At 46.1% G+C, this 18755-nt stretch overlaps 1 protein-coding gene across 1 annotated transcript in view; it reads left to right on the top strand.

Moving 5' to 3' along the window:
* The window catches only part of LOC146866036 (annexin A1-like), a 190871-nt gene that overhangs the window by 32481 nt on the left and 139635 nt on the right, over positions 1 to 18755 (top strand). Inside the window, exon 3 of the mRNA XM_085640226.1 lies at positions 9682 to 9795. Within this exon, the coding sequence (XP_085496352.1) occupies positions 9682 to 9795 (114 nt within the window). The remainder of the gene's footprint in view (positions 1 to 9681; positions 9796 to 18755) is intronic.

Raw genomic sequence — 18755 nt, forward strand, 5'->3', positions numbered from 1 at the left:
GTCCTAACCGTCCTCTGCATATACGCCGATCCCGGCGTATGCCAACAGAGGGCAGAAATGAAATGGCCGACAATGCCAATCGGTAGGCTGTGAGGGGCACGAAGAGTGTTGGGGAGAATCGAGGAGTCAGGGAAACACCCAGCCGGGGTCTCTACCTGAAGGGAGCAGCCGCTCAACCTCTTCCTCAGACTGCACCGGGACGCGGAGTCACCTCCTGGTGATGCGTCACCGATACCCCAATCACAAGCAAGAAGACTGAACCGAGAGCAGCTGCTCGATCGATCCTGTGGACTTCCGAGTCTGTAACGCGGCAAACACCTCCTGGTGTGCGTTACAGCTGGCAGTCCCTGTGTCTCTGGTTGGGCTGGGAGTTACGACTCCAACCAGCAAAAGCGCCACTGCGCTTGGACTCAGCCGAGTCAAAAAGCGAAGCTCAATGGTTGACCGGTAGAGCTTCCGGGTCCTTCACAGGTGACGATGGGGCAAGACACGGCCCAGGGAGTAACGACTCGACCTACCTCCGTTCTTGCCTTACTGGAGCACCACTCCGGAACACTGCTCTTCACGAAGCAGGTACGTCGGTGTAAACACAATATCCGACAGCCTTGTACCTCCCGGTTCCTCCCTTTATAGGGCGTGTTTTCCTTGAGTTATGTAACAGCTCTCCTGTTTACATAAGGGCGTGTTTCCCTTGAGTTATGTAACAGCTCTCCTGTTTACATAAGGGCGTGTTTCCCTTGAGTTATGTAACAGCTCTCCTGTTTACATAAAGGCGTGTTTCCCTTGAGTTATGTAACAGCTCTCCTGTTTACATAAGGGCGTGTTTCCCTTGTATGACAGGAATTCTTGACAAGCGCCTTTATTTTAGGGTGGGGCTGCCCGAAACGGGCACGCCAATGCCCCCACTACCCCGCCACCATTACAGTCTTTCTGCTCCCCCGGGGGCAGATGGGGCAGTAGCCCCCAATCTGCCCCCCGGGGGGGGCAAAAAGCCCACTAGACACCAGGGATATTTTGGGGCAAATCTGAAGTAGGGTGGGGGCTGCCCAAAATGGGCATGCCAATGCCCCCAACCCTCCACCACAAAAATTACAGCCTTTCTGCCCTCCCTGGGGGGCAGATGGGGGCATTAGCCCTCATCTGCCCCCCGGGGGGGGCAAAAAGCCCAGTAGGCGCCAGGAATTTTTTGGGCAAATTTTAATTAGGGTGGGGGCATTGGCATGCCCCCACCCCCTCCCCTGCACAAATTACAGCCTTCCTGCCCCCTCGGGAAGCAGATGGGGCAGTAGCCCCCAATCTTCCCTTCCCGGGGGGGGGCAAAAAGCCCACTAGATGCCAGGGATTTTTTGGGGAAAATTAATATTTGGGTTGGGGCATTGGCATGCCCGTTTTTGGCAACCCCCACCCTAATTAAAATTTGCTCAAAAAAATCCCTGGGGTCTAGTAGGCTTTCTGCCCCCCCCCCGGGGCAGATAGGGAACTTAGCCCCCAATCTGCACCCCAAAGGGGCAAAAAGCCCACTAGTCGCCAGGGATTTTTTTTAGGCAAATTTGAAATAGGGTGGGGGCTGCATGCCCATGCCTCCACCCCCTCCCCTCAAAGATTACAGCCTTCCTGTCCCCCCTGGGGGGCAGATGCGGGCATTAGCCCCCAATCTTCCCCCCGGGGGGGCAAAAAGACCAGTAGATGCCAGGAATGTTTTGGGCAAATGTTAATTAGGGTGGGGGCATTGGCATGCCCGTTTTGGGCAGCCCCCACACTAATTAAAATGTGCCCAAAAAACTCCCTGGCGTCTAGTGGACTTTCAGCCCACCCTGGGGGGCAGATGGGGGCATTAGCCCCCAATATGCCCCACCAGGGGGGGCAAAAAGTCCACTAGATGTCAGGGATTTTTTTGAGAACATTTTTTTTAGGGTGGGTGCATTGGCATGTCCGTTTTTGGCAACCCCCACCCTAATTAAAATTTGCTCAAAGAAATCCCTTGCATTTAGTAGTCTTTCTGCAGCCCCGGGGGAAAAAAGCCCACTAGTCGCCACAGATTTTTTGGGGGCAAATTTGAATTAGGGTGGGGGCTGCCCAAAACAGCCATGCCCATGCCCCCACCCCCTCCCCTGCAAACATTACAGCCTTCCTGCCCCCTCTGGCCCCGGGGGAGCAAAAAGGCCAGTAGACGCCAACGATTACGCAGGCAAAGTGCCTTGATGTAGTTTTTTAACCCTAGCTCTGCCGGCACCTAGGAAAACATACCAAACCCACACATTTCTGAAAACTAGACACCCAGGGGATTCCAGGGAATAACACATTATGTGATTGGCGATTTTGATGTTGCCTTACTACGTTTTGTGCCCTTGCCTGTCGTGGGTAGTTGGGCCTCCCGCATGTGTGAGGCACCGTTTTTATCGGGAGACCCGGGGGAACGCTGGCTGGTAGGAAATTTGTGTCAGCCCGAGGATGACACAACTTTCCTACACAAAAACGTTTGAAAAAAAGTGATTTTTTCAGCTAAAATTGAGGTTTGCAGAGGATTCTGGGTAAGGAAACATGGGGAATCCACGCAAGCCATACCTCCCTGGAATCCCCCGGGTGTCTAGTTTTCAGAAATGTGTGGGTTTTGTAGGTTTCCCTAGATGGCCGCTGAGCACGGGGCCAAAAACCCAGGTGACCCCCCTTGCAAAACCAGGTTGTAGGCAATTTTGATGTCGCCGCAATCCGTTTTGGGCCCTTGCCTGTCGCGGGTACTTGGGCCTCCCACACTAGTGAGGCACTGTTTTAATTGAGAGACCAGGGGGATCGCTGGGTGGTAGGAAATTTGTGTCAGACCGGTGATGCCACAACTTTCCTACACAAAAATATGTGACAAAAGTGATTTATTCAGCTAAAATTGAGGTTTGCAGGGGATTCTGGGTAATAAAACGTTGGGGGATCCACGCAAGCCATACCTCCCTGAAAGGCCCTAGGAGTCTAATTTTCAGAAATGTGTGGGTTTGGTAGGTTTCCCTAGATGGCTGCCGAGCACTGGGCCAAAAACCCAGGTGACCCCACTTTCAAAACCAGGTTTTTTTGTGATAGGCAATTTTGATGTCGCCCTACTACATTTTGTGCCCTTGCCTGTCGCGGGTACTTGGGACTCCCACACGAGTGAGGCACTGTTTTTATCGGGAAACCCGGGGGAATGCTGGGTGGTAGAAAATTTGTGTCAGCCCAGTGATGCCAAAAAAGTAGATTTTTCAGCTAAAATTGAGGTTTGCAGGTGATTCTGGGTAAGGAAACGTTGGGGGATCCACGCAAGCCATACCTCCCTGGAATCCCCTGGGTGTCTAGTTTTCAGAAATGTGTGGGTTTGGTAGGTTTCCCTACGTACCGGCAGAGCTAAGGTTAAAAAACTACAGCTAGGCACTCTGCCAAAAAAGGGTCATTTTTCACTGCGAAATTGAGGTGTGTCCACATTGAGCTTTGTGCCATTTCCTGTCACGGGCACTTGGCCGACCCACACAAGTGAGGTACCATTTTTCTCGGAAGACTTTGGGAAACGCAGGGTGGGTGGAAATTTGTGGATCCACGAGGATTACAGAACTTTCCACCAGAGAAATGTGGGCAAAATGTGTTTTTGGGACAATTTGTTAGGTTTGCAAGGGATTCTGGGTAACAGAACCTGGTGGGAGGCAGTCAAGTCACCCCATCCTGGATTCCCCTGGGTGTCTAGTTTTAAAAAATGTATAGGTTCGCTAGGTTTCCCTAGGTGCCGGCAGAGCTATGGTTCAAAAACAACAGCTAGGCACTTTGCCAAAAAAGGGTCATTTTTCATTGCGAAATTAAGGTGTGTCCACGTTGCGTTTTGCGCCGTTTCCTGTCACGGGCACTAGGCCAACCCACACAAGTGAGGTACCGTTTTTCTCGGAAGACTTTGGGGAATGCGGGGTGGGTGGAAATTTGTGAATCCACGCGGATTCCAGAACTTTCCACCACAGAAATGTGGGCAAAATGGGGTTTTTTTGACAATTTCTTATGTTTGCAAGGGATTCTGGGTAACAGAACCTGGTGGGAGGCAGTAAAGTCACCCCATCGTGGATTCCCCTGGGTGTGTAGTTTTCAAAAATGTATAGGTTTGCTAGGTTTCCATAGGTGCCGGCAGAGCTATGGTTCAAAAACTACAGCTAGGCACTTTGCCCAAAAAGGGTCATTTTTCACTGCAAAACTGAGGTATGTCCACGTTGTGTTTTATGCCATTTCCTGTCGCGGGCACTAGGCCAACCCACACAAAAGAGGTACCATTTTTCTCAGAAGACTTGGGGAATGCGGGGTGGGTGGAAATTTGTCGATCCACGCAGATTCCAGAACATTCCACCACTGAAATGTGGGGAAAATTTGTTTTTCTTTTATAAGGTTTTAGGTTTGCAAGGGATTCTGGGTAACAGAACCTGGTGGGAGGCAGTCAAGTCACCCTATCCTGGATTCCCCTGGGTGTCTGGTTTTCAAAAATGTATAGGTTTGCTAGGTTTCCCTAGGTGCCGGCAGAGCTATGGTTCAAAAACTACAGCTAGGCACTTTACCAAAAAAGGGTCATTTTTCACTGCGAAATTGAGGTGTATCCACGTTGCATTTTGAGCCGTTTCCTGTCGCGGGCACTAGTCCCACCCACACAAGTGAAGTACCATTTTTCTCGAAAGACTTTGGGGAATGCGGGGTGGGTGGAAATTTGTGGATCCACGCAGATTCTAGAACTTTCCACCAAAGAAATGTGGGGAAAATGTGGTTTTATTGACAATTTTTTAGGTTTGCAAGGGATTCTGGGTAACAGAACCTGATGGGAGGCAGTCAAGTCACCCCATCCTGGATTCCCCTGCGTGTCTAGTTTTCAAAAATGTATAGGTTTGCAAGGTTTCCCTAGGTGTCAGCAGAGCTAGGGTTAAAAAACTACAGCTAGGCACTTTGCCAAAAAAGGGTCATTTTTCACTGCGAAATTGAGGTGTGACCACGTGGCGTTTTATGCCGTTTCCTGTTGCGGGCACTAGCGCGACCCACACAAGTGAGGTACCATTTTTCTCTAAAGACTTTGGGGAATACGGGGTGGGTGGAAATGTGTGGATCCACGCAGATTCAAGAACTTTCCACCACAGAAATGTAGGGAAAATGTGTATTTTTGACAATTATTTAGGTTTGCAAGGGATTCTGGGTAACAGAACCTGGTGGGAGGCAGTCAAGTTACCCCATCCTGGATTCCCCTGGGTGTCTAGTTTTCAAACTTGTATAGGTTAGCTAGGTTTCCTTAGGTGCCGGCAGAGCTAAGGTTAAAAAACTACAGCTAGGCACTTTGCCAAAAAAGGGTCATTTTTCACTGCGAAATTGAGGTGTGTCCACGTTGCCTTTTGCGCTGTTTCCTGTTGTGGGCACTATGCCTACCCACACAAGTGAGGTACCATTTGTATTGGGAGATTTAGGGTAATTCAGATTTGTAAAGCAACTGTTATTACCTATTGACTTTCGCTGCATTTCTGCCTTCCAAATGAAAGACATTGTGTAAAAAAAAAAGAAATTCAAAAATGACCGTTAATTCTCAACCTAGTATGAGTATTCCCAATTTCGAAAATGTGCAAGTATCTACTGTTTCTAAACTCTATAATATGTTCCCATTTTAGAAATACATAGGTGTCTTTCATACCGATTTTTCCATGTATACATTTTCCCACAATAATTGCAATATACCCGGTACATAATAAAAAGCCATTGCAAATTGCTGCTCAGGTTTTTTACTCTGGGTTCGTCTGGTTCTTGGTGAATCTACAAGTCCTATATATCCCCACAACCAAAAAGGTCCAGTGGATGTAACGGTATATTGCTTTCAAAGAGCTGTCATGATTAGAAGAAGTTACAGGTGAAAACGTTGACACAAAAGGCTGTTTTTTTCAACTAACTTTCAATTTTTCCTATATTTAACTGTTAGTTTCTATAAAGAAACCTTGAAGGATCTACACAAATGACCCCTTGCTGAATTCAGAATTTTCTCTGTTTTTCTAAAATGTATAGCTGTCCAGTATCCATTATTGCTTTCATACCCATTTCTACCATTAACTGGAAGGAGGTTGAAAGCACAAAAAATAGCAGAAATAGGCTATGTCCCAGAAAAATGCCAAAACTGTGTAAAAAATGTTGGTTTTCTGACAAAAGTCTGTCATTCCCGAAAAGCTGGGAAAATGGTGATTTCAGCCTCACAAACCCTTTTTTGATACCATTTGCAGGGAAAAACCCAGACGCTTTCATTTGCAGCCCTTTTTTCTTATTTTTCCCAAAAAATCCAAAATGTAGCTGTAGTTTGGCTAATTTCTGGGACCCCTCCAGGGGAATCCACAACCCTGGGTACCTTTAGAATCCCCATGATGTTGGAAGAAAAGGACGCAAATTTGGCGTGGATACCTTATGTGGTCAAAAAGTTACAGGGGCCTAAGCGCGCACTACCCCAAATAGCCAAAAAAGGCTTAGCACAGGGGGGGGAAAGGCCTAGCAGCGAAGGGGTTAAGGACCTACTGATTAACACGAGACCCAGGAAACATAACACACCACAGAACACACTCTGGGATCTACCACCCGTCACGGGTCACTACCCCTGTGGGCAATGTGTTGCATGCCCACTGATGAAAGCAAGTAAAGCAATCGCACTACAAGGTACATGGGTATGGAAACAAAACAAACACACCAATTGCAACACCAGCAATTGTGTGTACCTGATCACATGTCCCTGCCAACGCCAACACATTAGCATGACAACACGACCAGTGAAAACGAAAATTGTGGAACATAGAAGCAACATCAGGTGGAAAAGAACTAACACCAAGATGTGTGCTCACTATGCAGAAGCATAACATACACCAAACGACCTCAGTTGGACCATTTTGGAAACATGTAAAAATATTACCAAAGAGGCACTTAACAGGAAAGAACAACGCTGGGTGTTTAGACTGTCCTCCCACATCGTGGGACTGAATGATGACATCCCATGGGCAGAACTAAACCGATAAATAGGACCTAGACATGCCTCATCGGCGATAGGGCCAATATACCCAAGTACACCTAACATGGCCACAAAGACCCGACTATGATCACTCCTCAGACTATGTGATCACACCTCTTAACTTAACACAAGCCGAACACAATTACCAAGTTAGACCTCCACACTAGTGAAGACCTTAGGTTTACATCGCAATAGCGCTCCCAACATTGAGCTAGCCACCCCTATGTAGGTGTGAATCAGCCACATACATGATTAATGAGGGCTACGTCTACAGCTGAGGCACAGCAGTACCCTTGCTGATCCCCTTTCCACTCGGAACTAACCACCAGTGTCACTCCTACCAACGGACACTCACTAAGACACAAGTGGGCGATTTTTCCACCCCTGTGTTTCAATACCTCTCAATTAAGTTTTTACTATAACCATTGTAAATAGACAATGCCACCGTTGGCAATGCCATACCCACTGCACACTAATAACTCCTGTGAAATACCTAACACCTAATAAAGTTTCAAACACGAATACGGCAGGCATACTTTGAACTGCACCCCCCCAACACACTCCTCGAGGACATCGCTACCACCAAGATGGCCGCTCAGTTATCACGCTAGCCTTTCTAGTCATCGTCGTGCACAAAAGACGCAGACCCGGAAGACTCAGACGCGGGGCCCAGAACGAGGGTAGGAACGCAGATAGTTGCTGTTCGCCAAGCCGTGAGTATACTACGCCAGAACGAAACTTGGATATCTCCGGTAAGCCTTGTCATTAACCCTGTGATAAACTGGTATGCAAATTCCCTCTTTTTCAGCTATAGAGCAACTACGTGCTCTGTTACCGTCCCTGTCAGGTTGTAGACCTCTGTACTTAGGGTGAGTAGCCAGACCAAACTATTCCGCCTTTTGGGTACAATCGATAGCGAGACAGCCACCCCTGCCGCTCCCTTGTACAAACTACCCGACAATGTAACTGTTTATTGCATTGTGAATGATTGATCAACCCGTATACCTTCTTAGCCTTACTGACCTGTTTAGCTTCACTTCTAATGACGCATAATGTGTGTGCGGAGTTGCGAGTCGACAGCACCCTTTACCTGCCGCTCCCTTGTACAAACTACCTGACGATGTAACGGTTTATTGTATTGTGAATGGTTGATCCACCCGTATACCTTCTTAGCCTCACTAACCTTTTTAGCTTCACTTCTAATGACGCATAATGTGTGTGCGGTGTTGCGAGTCGATGGCACCCTTTAGTATTAGTTGTCGCTCACGTAGCACGTGCAAAAGTCTTCGAAGCACTACTGTCTATTGGCTGTGCCAGACTACGTGCAATCTGTTGTGGCCACTTTTAACAATCACGTTGAGTCATTGGGATATTGCCCTATGTTCTCACCCACGCAACATAATTGCGGGCACTTTTACACAACGTAGTTGCACTGGTTGAACTACATCCCTCTTGACATTCCAATCGTTACCACCAGATGCCTTAACCGAAAGATACCTCCCCCACATGTATTATCTAACGCACCATCTTTGGGTTAAATCTCAGTACATTGGCTAAAGAGAGTTCCTTCATCCCGCACAGGAACTCAACCTAACCAAGTACGCCCTCGTATGGGCACCCCAAATCCTTGATTAACGTCACTCAGAACAAGTATGGGCCACATATATGGCCACCACCAACCATCTTTATCGCCTTCACGTTAGATATAACTAGCGCATGCCCAGACACAGCACTCTCAGTATGATGCTAGGTCACAGTCATAATAGAGACACACCCTCTGTATTACTCAGGTTTTAATTGCCATTGTGTTGTTCTTTCCCCCCCCCCCTCCTTTCTCCCCCTACAGGTCTTTCGCTACCGCCCAGTAGAAGTCTACTAGGGCGTTACCTTTTTTTGTCTGGTTACCACCACATCAATTGGGAGCCATATATCTAGTAGTGCACCACAATATTTACTTAGGTCCTGATGAAGTGCCATATGACTCATTAGTAGCAACAGAGGCATGAAACATGTCGACCCTTTCCACAGAGATAGCCCTCTAGGAACATTATATCCAAATAGGGATGCCATGCACTTTTAATCAAGCTGGAACTACCTTGAACATTAAAATAGTTTTGATTAGGATTGCTCCAGACTTATTTTAACTTTCACTTTCCATGCACTACCTTTGCCCTCTTACCCGCACACACCATACAGCTTCTTAAAAAAAAAAATATCCGCCAAAGAGCCCGGTTTACGGTGAGCCCGTCGGGCATTGCAGTGCCGGCCTGACGAGGAGCAAAGCCCAATGATGAAGCATGACATCCTTTGGGGTGTGTGAGGGTATCACAAAGAAAGACTTGTCTTCACCGTCCCCCCTAGGAACTTTGTAGCACAAAAAGTTTAAAAACTCAGATTCACCAATAGCTCTAGCCACTGAGTCCAGTCCTTTGGGTTGTCCTCTTCTTAATCTTGAGAGACTTTTTAACAATTGCCACCAACAAAATGCCAAACCAGATATTTTAATATTTTTGATAGGATAGGACATTCTACTGTCTACTCTACTCTAGTAAACAATTTCTAGTGATGTGTGTAGTATATGTATGTATGTATGTTATTTTCTCAATCTTGCTAGTGAAAAGAATAAACGGGGAGCCGTGTATACCATCTAAAAAATGTGTAATGTTCTTTTCTAGGCATACCGACCACCAGTGTTGGGGCTAGCGGTGGGGCAGGTGACGCCAGCCAGGAGGAAGCAGATGCGGCAGCTTCTGCAGGGGTGCATGAGCTAGCAGCAGTGGTGGGCTGTGGTAAGTTGTACTTATATTCCTTACTTATTGACAATAGTTACACAGTCGCTACAAGGGTGTAATGTACTGTACTGTTAAGAGAGACTAAGTTGTTGTGAACATCAGTTGAAGAAGACACCCTTTACTTAGCATTAGCAATAGCATTTGCGGAGGGAGTGGAGTAACTAATTGCCTCTTCTATCTGACTCCAACACAGCTGGGAACGTTTTATGAAGAACACTAAGAGTTATACGACCTTGATGGATGGGTTGAACGAAAAGGGAAAGAAGTATGGAAGGAGGAAGGACGGGCAACATGTAATAGTATACATATGACTGGCAGAGAAGAATGCGTGGGATGCATAGGTGGCTGATAGGAATCGGATGCATAGGTGGTTGAAGGATAGGTGGAAGGTGAAAGAAAGGCTGCCTCCTTGGCTGTGTGAAACTGTATGGGTGATAGCAAGAATCCTCTGGGGGGTTCATGGGTCAAACTCAAAGGCAAACAAGGAAGGATGCATGGGTGGTGGTTAAAAATGTGGTTACAAATGTATGTTGTTGGTGAAAGGTTTGTTGAGAGATTATTTAAGAAGAATGATAGCCATGTTTACTTTAAATGGATGGATGCCTGGATGGTACAATCATCATGGCAAAGGTGGAGACTCACTAGATGAAGACAATGTAAACCAAAATAAACCATGGCAGAGTAGCAAAGCCAAGGAGGATAGAATAAGAGATTCAAATTAAAAAATATAATGCTAGAAAAGCAATGCAATGATAAATGGAAAAATCGCTGGTAAGAGAAACAAGGACTGTTTTTTTCAAGGTTTTTGATTCAAGGTTGTATTTCAAAATACTTCCTTGACTCACATTAGTTTGCAAGCACAGGATATATATTTTGTATGTATGTACCCATAGCCACCCACCATTATCAAGCGCCTCCATCCAACTCCGAGGCCCACTCCCTAGTCCCTACCTATGTCATTTTCGACAGTGTCAGCCTGCCATGGGTGGCCTATCGGCTGCCATTGTCTCATATATAATCAATGATCATTTGGATCAGATATCAACTGCCTTGTTGTAGTAGTCAGCGTGAAAGTGAAACTGAGCAGTTGCCATTGATGTAAAATGTATAGCCATAATTGAAAAATAAGATAATTGTGTAGTTGTAGACTATAGGTGCCCCACCTGCAGACAGTAGTATATTAAATAAATTGAGTCTTTCAATGTGAGTATGTCTGTCTAGGGCGTAAGCTGACTGAGCTGGCATGCCTAATTGCCTACAAGGTTAATGTAGCTAAACAAGAGAGAGAGAGAGAGACTTGTCTACTCCATACTGCCTAGTAGTAGTAATGCCTGAAACTCCCAGAAATGTTTGAGGTGGAGAAAGTGGGAGGATACCACACTTGTTATGTACTGTGCTTGATAGTGCTACTGTGCTGCTCTGTGTATAATTAATTTTGTGCTACAGTTTTACTAAGAGTATTGGTTACAATTGTCTTTTTGTTGTTTCTTAATATACCTACTCCTTCCCAACTAAACAGCAAGGAGTTAGCTGCCATGGCCCAGCGACAGAAGCTGAAGGCCATCTGCAGAGAATATCGGTGGCTGGTGGCTCTGGCGGAGGAGGAGGCGTCGGCGGCTGTAGCATCTTTCACTGCCCAGGCCTCAGCCAGGCCCCCCCAATGGTACATCGCCATGGTCTGGCAGCCACCCATTGCACTTCATCTTTATTCAACACTGCTGCCCACCCCTTTGGATGCAATTGTAGAGCATTTAAGCACCGCATGCTCCTCCGGATGGTGTGCCTAGAGGAGCCGGTAATGGAGGTCCTGGCGATTAACCGGTAACTACGAGCCCGCCGCAAGAACACCGTCACCTTGCCACTTTTTAATTTCTTTGGGGGTGGGGCATTGGGGAAAAGTTGGGGTTTACATGGACAATGGACTTTTGGAGTGGACAATCTTTGGACATTGGTTTGGGTTAGGGAGAGGGGTGGGCAGGTGTTGTGGGTTTTTCCAATCTTTTTTGTTAGGGTAACAAATTGTTTATACTTACTTTACATACGATGTAAATGTTTTGTGTCGGGGTTACTCTTTTACTTCACACAGGTTCCTTTGCTGCTGCTGAGTGGCAGCCAGTTTTTGATTGCAATAATAATCTGTGATAGTGTAACACACCAACAGATAGATGCGTTACCCTCACTTGTGACTTGTCCAACTAGCACTGTCAGTCTCTGCTCCTAGTCTATGCAGTCTGCAACTGGACATAGAGGGGTTTGGGTATATGAATTGATTAATTAATTTCCATATTAATTAATTATACCTCCCCTAAACTTCTTCTCCTACCTGTGATTGATGTTTATTCTTACTTAGGCAAAGTGATGGTTGCATGGTGATAATAGTTTGGTTTCCCAAGATACTATGGTGGTGGTGATAGTAGTATTAGACACTGACAATGATAGTAGCATTTGCAAAAAAAGAAAATGAGACCGCCAGTCGCCTGAGGGAGACTCGGGAATGAGTAGTAAAAGTACAGTATACATGAAGACTAGCAAACAAGAAACCATGAGGATGAATGTTAAGCAATGCTAAAGTAAAATAAAACATAATGTTGGCGGGGATAACCTAGTACAAGTTACATACTGAAGTTGACTCGACCTATGAAGTGGACAAGAGTAACCTTTAGTGATGGAAGGATGATGAATTGATGCTGCAAATTATAATTAGGATGGATTATGTTCCTCTGGAAACAAAATCTACTCGTGAATACTGAGCATGGGTGAGCAAGCAGTTGAAGATCCCTGCCCTTCCTTGAGTTAGTGTTGCTTTCACCACGTCTGCCCCAGCAAGTGTGTGATCAATTATTGGTGTAAATTTAATTTAGTCACACGTCAATATAAATCACACAGCCCTAGGGAAGAGGGTTAGGATTTGATGAATGGTTGGAAAGGGGTATTTGAGGGAAAGGTTTGACAAAGACAAACACTACACATGGACAATACACAATCTTGTCAAACGACCATCAGAATTCAGTTATGGGAGAAAAAGGAAATGCATGCATAATGTTGACGATTTGATGGTTAATGATGAGTAATACTAGTAGTACAGGGCAGCAGTATATTATTAATTATTCTTATTATGCAATTTCACCCAGAGAGTCCCCCAGAGTGATGCAAATTACATACATTTTATGTTCTGTTGTACCGGGATTCCTTTTAAAGCTAGCAAAGAAAATAAAAATATAGCTGTAGGGGTCAAATATATAAGCAAACATAATAAACAACAACACACACAGTCGTAATGATTGAAGAGGAAAAATGAATCAAAATAAAAGATGATGATACTGTAATTAACTGGGTTATGGTCAAATTGGGAGCTGCATCTCACATTCCTCTTAGTCCGTCCTTCCATGGACGCTCCGTCCAACAATCTTGGGTACCACTGCCTGCCTGGGAGATGCTGATTGGTATGGTAAGTGTGAGTTGTTTTCCCCAGTATAGCACAGGGTAAAGGCCAGCCTGTAATAAGTGTAGGTGGAAAAACAAAAGGGATATTGAAAAATCAAGGAGAAAAGTAAAGATAAAATGCATAAATTAAAGAGGAGTGCAACAAGAACACTTTCAGAGGCGGCATGGCTAAATCATGTCTTTCCAGCATTAGCCTACAACAACAACAGGACAGAGCAGGCCCAGCTTATGTATACCATCGGACCAAACCCAGAGCTCGACAAAGTTCGCTTTGCCTCCGGAATGCTTTCCATCTATGACTGGATGACAAGAAACTGCCTCCAGCTCAACCCGGAAAAAACTGATGTTATGTTGATGGGAAAAGCCATAAATAGTTGGTCCGATGACTGGTGGCCTATCCAACTGGGCCAGGCCCCCACCCCTAAACAGGCAGTAAAAAATCTCCGCCTAAAATTGGATCAGGCCTTGACCATGAAAGGTCATGTGGCGGCGACAGTAAGCTCATGTTACTATGTTTTAAGGCTTCTCAGAAAAATCTTTCCCTATCTGCCTACTCCCCATCGGAGAACCCTAGTCCAGGCGATGGTTATTAGCCGTCTGGACTATGACAATGCCTTGTTGGCCGAAGTGGGACAAACTCCACTGGCTAAACTGCAAGTGAATCAGAACACAGCAGCACGACTGATTTTGAATCGCCCGGCAGGGTCAGCTTCGACCCCCTTGCTGAGGGAGTTGCACTGGCTAACAATAAAGAACAGATCTTTTTTCAAGATCTGTTGCCTTACTTATAACGCATTGAAGGAAAGAGGTCCTCTTTACCTGCGAAAAAAACTATTTAAGTATTCTCCAGGTAGGGAACTTAGATCCAGCACTTTAGACCTTCACCAGGTCCCCAGAATTCGTCTCACCCGTACCGGAGGGAGAGATTTTTCATATTTAGCTCCTAGCTATTGGAATAAGCTCCCTATAGCTGTTCGTCAAATCCCTTCGTTAATCATCTTTAGGAAACATCTAAAAGCGTTCTTGTTCCAAATGTGACACCCCTTTGAGATGCAGTTCTTTTACATCCTCAGCATAGTCTCCCAGTTAGCGCCTAGATGCCCCAGGGTGAGTTGTGCGCTTTATAAAAACGACCTAACAAAACATAACATAACACGGCGCCCACCCAATCTCCACTTAGCTTAGATTTTGAGCCAGACAGCACTGTGCACACATATACAGCAACATAGCATTTTCCAAATTAAGTAACTAAATCAATGCACCTCTGTCAGTCATACCACTACACTCGCCCCCACCACTACACAGACATGTAGGTCTGGTGTGGTTGTTGTCGACTTCTTTACCTTTTAGGCCACTTCATGAAATGCCCTGAGTTATTCCATCAATCATTTGCGATCCTACTGAGTGACTGCGAGTATAGTATGGTCATCATAGTGTCCAAATCTGTAGTGTACCGAGGCACTCCAGATTCCAGAATCAAAAATTCAATGGATCGGCCTGCAGTAGTACAATTTTGTTATTAAACAACAAGAAGGGAAACATTGACTTGAGTCACTTTTTTGTGTGTAGATTATACTAATTGACTTCATGCACAACAACACAAACACCAATCACTCAGGGTCAGCGTCCAATGCATGCCATCATTTACCTGTTCTTAAGGGGCAGTCCCTCTCGGCTCGGAAAGGAGGATAGCTATAGCCAGGTTCTTTGGAGGGACTCAACGAGGCAGACACGCATTTCTTGTACTATTCTCCATCCAATTTCAGGCTTGAGGGAATGGATTATGGGTGAGTCAAGACTCAGGCATGGACTGGAGCAGGACTCAGAGGAGTGGACTTACTTCTTCACTGACTGCACACAGTTGCAACTCCAATCCGACAATAAAAGAGTAAGACGGTGGAGTTTGATTTGTTGTGATTCGAACCAGATAGACAGAGACACACAAAAATAATAAAAGTAAATACCAAGAAAGAAAGTAATAAGTCGAAAATCGAAAGCCTAGTTGTCAGGGAAGTAGAGCTTGTCCTCAAACTCTGGTGGTTCACCCAGAAGTAGGTCTTCTAACACACTACTTCCATGACCAAAGTCGCCGTCATCATCTTCCTGCTTTGCTACTTCAGGTATGGTGTAATTCGGTGGTAGAAAGTGCTGATTCATTTTGATCATGGTTAACCTCTCCACGTTTTGAGGTGAGAGACTGGTCCTTCTCACTGTCAGAATGGCACCAGCAGCACTGAAAACACGCTCAGAAGAGACACTTGTGACAGGGCAGGCCAGACAGTTTATCGCCAACCTGCTGAGCAATGGCAATTAGCGCCTTTCCCATAACAACACACCAATGGGTTTTGCTCAATGTAGATCTCTGTTGGGTCATCAGGATAGGCCTGGACCATCCTCTCAATGCTCAGGGGAGCTCTGCTTTGCTTGGCGTCTTTTGCCTTTGCCTCAGCACGGGACCTAACAAGCCCTTGCTGTAGAAACCATTCCTGTGCCAATTTTGGAGGGGCTGATGCTCCTGTTCTTGTTGGTGTTGATGTTGTTCTTGGTGTTGGTGGTTTTGACTGCTGTGTGCCAACCGCACTGCCCTCAGGCTCTGAAGTTGAACTTGACGTACCGCAGTGCTTGTTGTCGCCTGGAGCAGCAGGCCTCTAATTCCCAGCCATTCTAGTTCTAAGCGACTGGCTTCCGCAGCTATCCAGGTTTTGTACTTAGCAACATCCCCTTCTAAAAAAGGAATCAATGTGTTCAATACTTGTTTGTACCGCGGATCCAAAATTGTGGCAGAAATGTAATTGTTGGATGACACAATACCTGTTTGCACCTTTATATTTTCAGATAAGTGAAGGGTTAAGCTCTCCACCAACTCATATGCTTCTTTTTTTCCTCCACAACTGCATACATTAAGACACCCCCTTCAGCTGTTCCTGTAGCATGTGCAACAATGGGATAGGTTGGCCTATAGTACAGTCCTCCTTGCTGACTTCACGTGTGAAGAGCTCAAAAGGAAGTAGCATCTCTGTCAGGCATTTAACTATGCCCCATTGGTCCATCTCAATGATCATTCCTTTCACAGTAGCATCCGCACTTTGCATGACATATTCATTGATTGGTCTGTACTGCTCAAACAGACATTCAAGCATGTAATAAGTTGAGTTCCAACGTGTTGGCACCTCCTGGATGAGTGCTTTAACTGGCATTCTATACTCACACTGAATGATCCTCAGCTGCTTCCGGACTTTAAAAGAATGGCTGAAATGTGTGCAGATTCTTCTGCAGGTGGTCAGTAAGTTGCTGACTCGGTCTTCTTTTTTCAGAAAGTCTTGAACAATGGTGTTAATGCAGTGCGCCAAACACAGGACCCTGAAATAGCCACCATCGTGCATGGCCTTAACTATATTACTGCCATTGTCTGTGGCAACAAAACCAATGTTAAGCCCTCTTGGGTGCAGCCATTCAAAGACCTTGCTGTCAAAGTCTTCCAAAATGTTTGCAGCAGTATGAGATTTCTTTATGGCAAACATGGCTACATTTGCATGTTTCCGAGTGGCATTGAAAATCTCAGCAGCGTCAACAAAACCTGCTGCAGATATCTGTTCTCAAATCCCCACAAAAGAGATCCAGTGTGCAGTGATGCACATGTAATCAGTGGCTTGGCAACAGGTCCACAAGTCTGTTGTCAGGTGGATAGTGTGAACAGCACTGTGCTACAAAGCTTGTCCAAGCAATTCCAGCACGTTGTGATGTAGTGATGGAACAGCAACTCTAGCGAAATAGGACCAGCTGGGAACCTTGCATTTTGGGCGGATGGCTGTCACAAATTCGAGTAAACCCGCCCCTTCCACAAAAGAAAAAGAGAGGAGGTCCAGCGCTAACATTTTAACCAGCTTCGCATTGTACAAATGTGCTGTTGGGTGGTTGCGTTAGTACTACCCCTCCAACCTAAACATGCTGAGAATAGTAGGCTCGATTTTTTTCTTCTCTGGTGCCACTGATCAGGTGTCTTCTTGAAGCCAGATGTTGTTAGGCTTAACGTATGTTTTTTCGCTGTGGTACTCTCTTGCCTGGGACCCCTTGGTGTCTCAGCTTGACTCTTTCTCTTGTGCCACTGCGATGTTGCTGATGAGGATGTTGGTGGCACCACTGCACTGCTGGGGACAGGGCTACTTTGTGTACCAAGAAAATGTTTCCCTCTTGTTCACCTTCCACCACTATCGTATCTTCTACTATTTCATCCCCATCAACAGCAATGGGTACAGTTTTGTTGGCCACTAATGTGCGCCTCCCACTGGATTCATGGTGTTTTTTCAGATGGGTTGTTTGGCCTCTGGTACCATAGTTTGTACCAAGCTTACCCCGACTAACACCTTGTCCACAAATGGAGCATACAGCAATGTTCACCTCCTTTGTGCTAACCGAAAAGAAATCCCAAACTGGGGATGTCAACTTTCTGGTGCTGGAGCTGGTGCCACTTGCTATGCTGGGTGAACTGGTAGGTGGGCGTGAAGAGTGACTCTCTGTAATACCTACTTCTACTGAGGTGGTACTTGTGGTGGATGTACAAGGCTGCCGGCAAAATATGGAAGCTGGAGGTAGTGTTGGTGGTATGATCTGTGTTGGTGGTATCCGTGTCACATCCCTCACAGCAATTTGGGATGGGGCAATGTTGGTCTCCACTAGGGCGGGACTAATGTCCATGATGATGACTGGCTCGTTATCCTCCTCTTCTACATCTACCTCCATAACTCTAAGGCTTTCTGGAACCTTCCTTTTCCCTAGCCTTGTCTTGTAGCGTGTCTCACTCTCAGACTGAGGTGGTGGGATCCATTTGGCGTCTAGATCATCAGAAGGGGGCTTGCAGAAGAAGTTGATGGACTAACACTCATTTTCCTTGCTGGGGATCTGGAACACAATGGAACTTCTGAAAGAGTGGCTTGCTCTTCTCTCTCTGCAGGAAGCTCTATCTCCTGAACTGCCCCTACTTTGGGAGGAACAGCTACTTTTGGGGGCGGTTGTGGCTGTTGTTGCCCATTTATCTCAGTTCCCTGCATTGATTGGGTACTACTTTGCGAAAATGATAAGTCAATTTCAACATCACTGCTCTTTGGCGTTGTCGTGATTAGACTGGCTGCCTCTGAGACAGAGATGGGCTTGGGCCTAGGTTGGAGGGATGTGTCCACTGATGCGGGGGTGCTGCTCTCAGCTTGCTCCCCGGAGACTGCTGCTGCAGGCACAATTTTTGGTTTCCCCTAAAAGATCTTGGGTGGCATACCAGTCTTGGTAAGTGGCAGTTCCTTCTTCTCACTGGCAACTTTCTTGGTACTGGAGGACCTGGTACTTTTCTTTTAGGCCATCTTCTTCAGATGTCAGCAGCACACAGTGGCACAAGTTGAAGAAATGTCTGCTGTCACACATCACATGGTGTGGTGTGCAACAGGACTTCTGTCTGGCAGTCCAATGGGTGATGACGCCTCCTCCTCTTTTGCGCACCTAAAAGCAAAGAAGCAAGAAGAAAA

The sequence above is a fragment of the Triturus cristatus genome, chromosome 2_1 (assembly GCF_964204655.1).
Source record: "Triturus cristatus chromosome 2_1, aTriCri1.1, whole genome shotgun sequence".
Classification (NCBI taxonomy): Eukaryota; Metazoa; Chordata; class Amphibia; order Caudata; family Salamandridae; genus Triturus; species Triturus cristatus.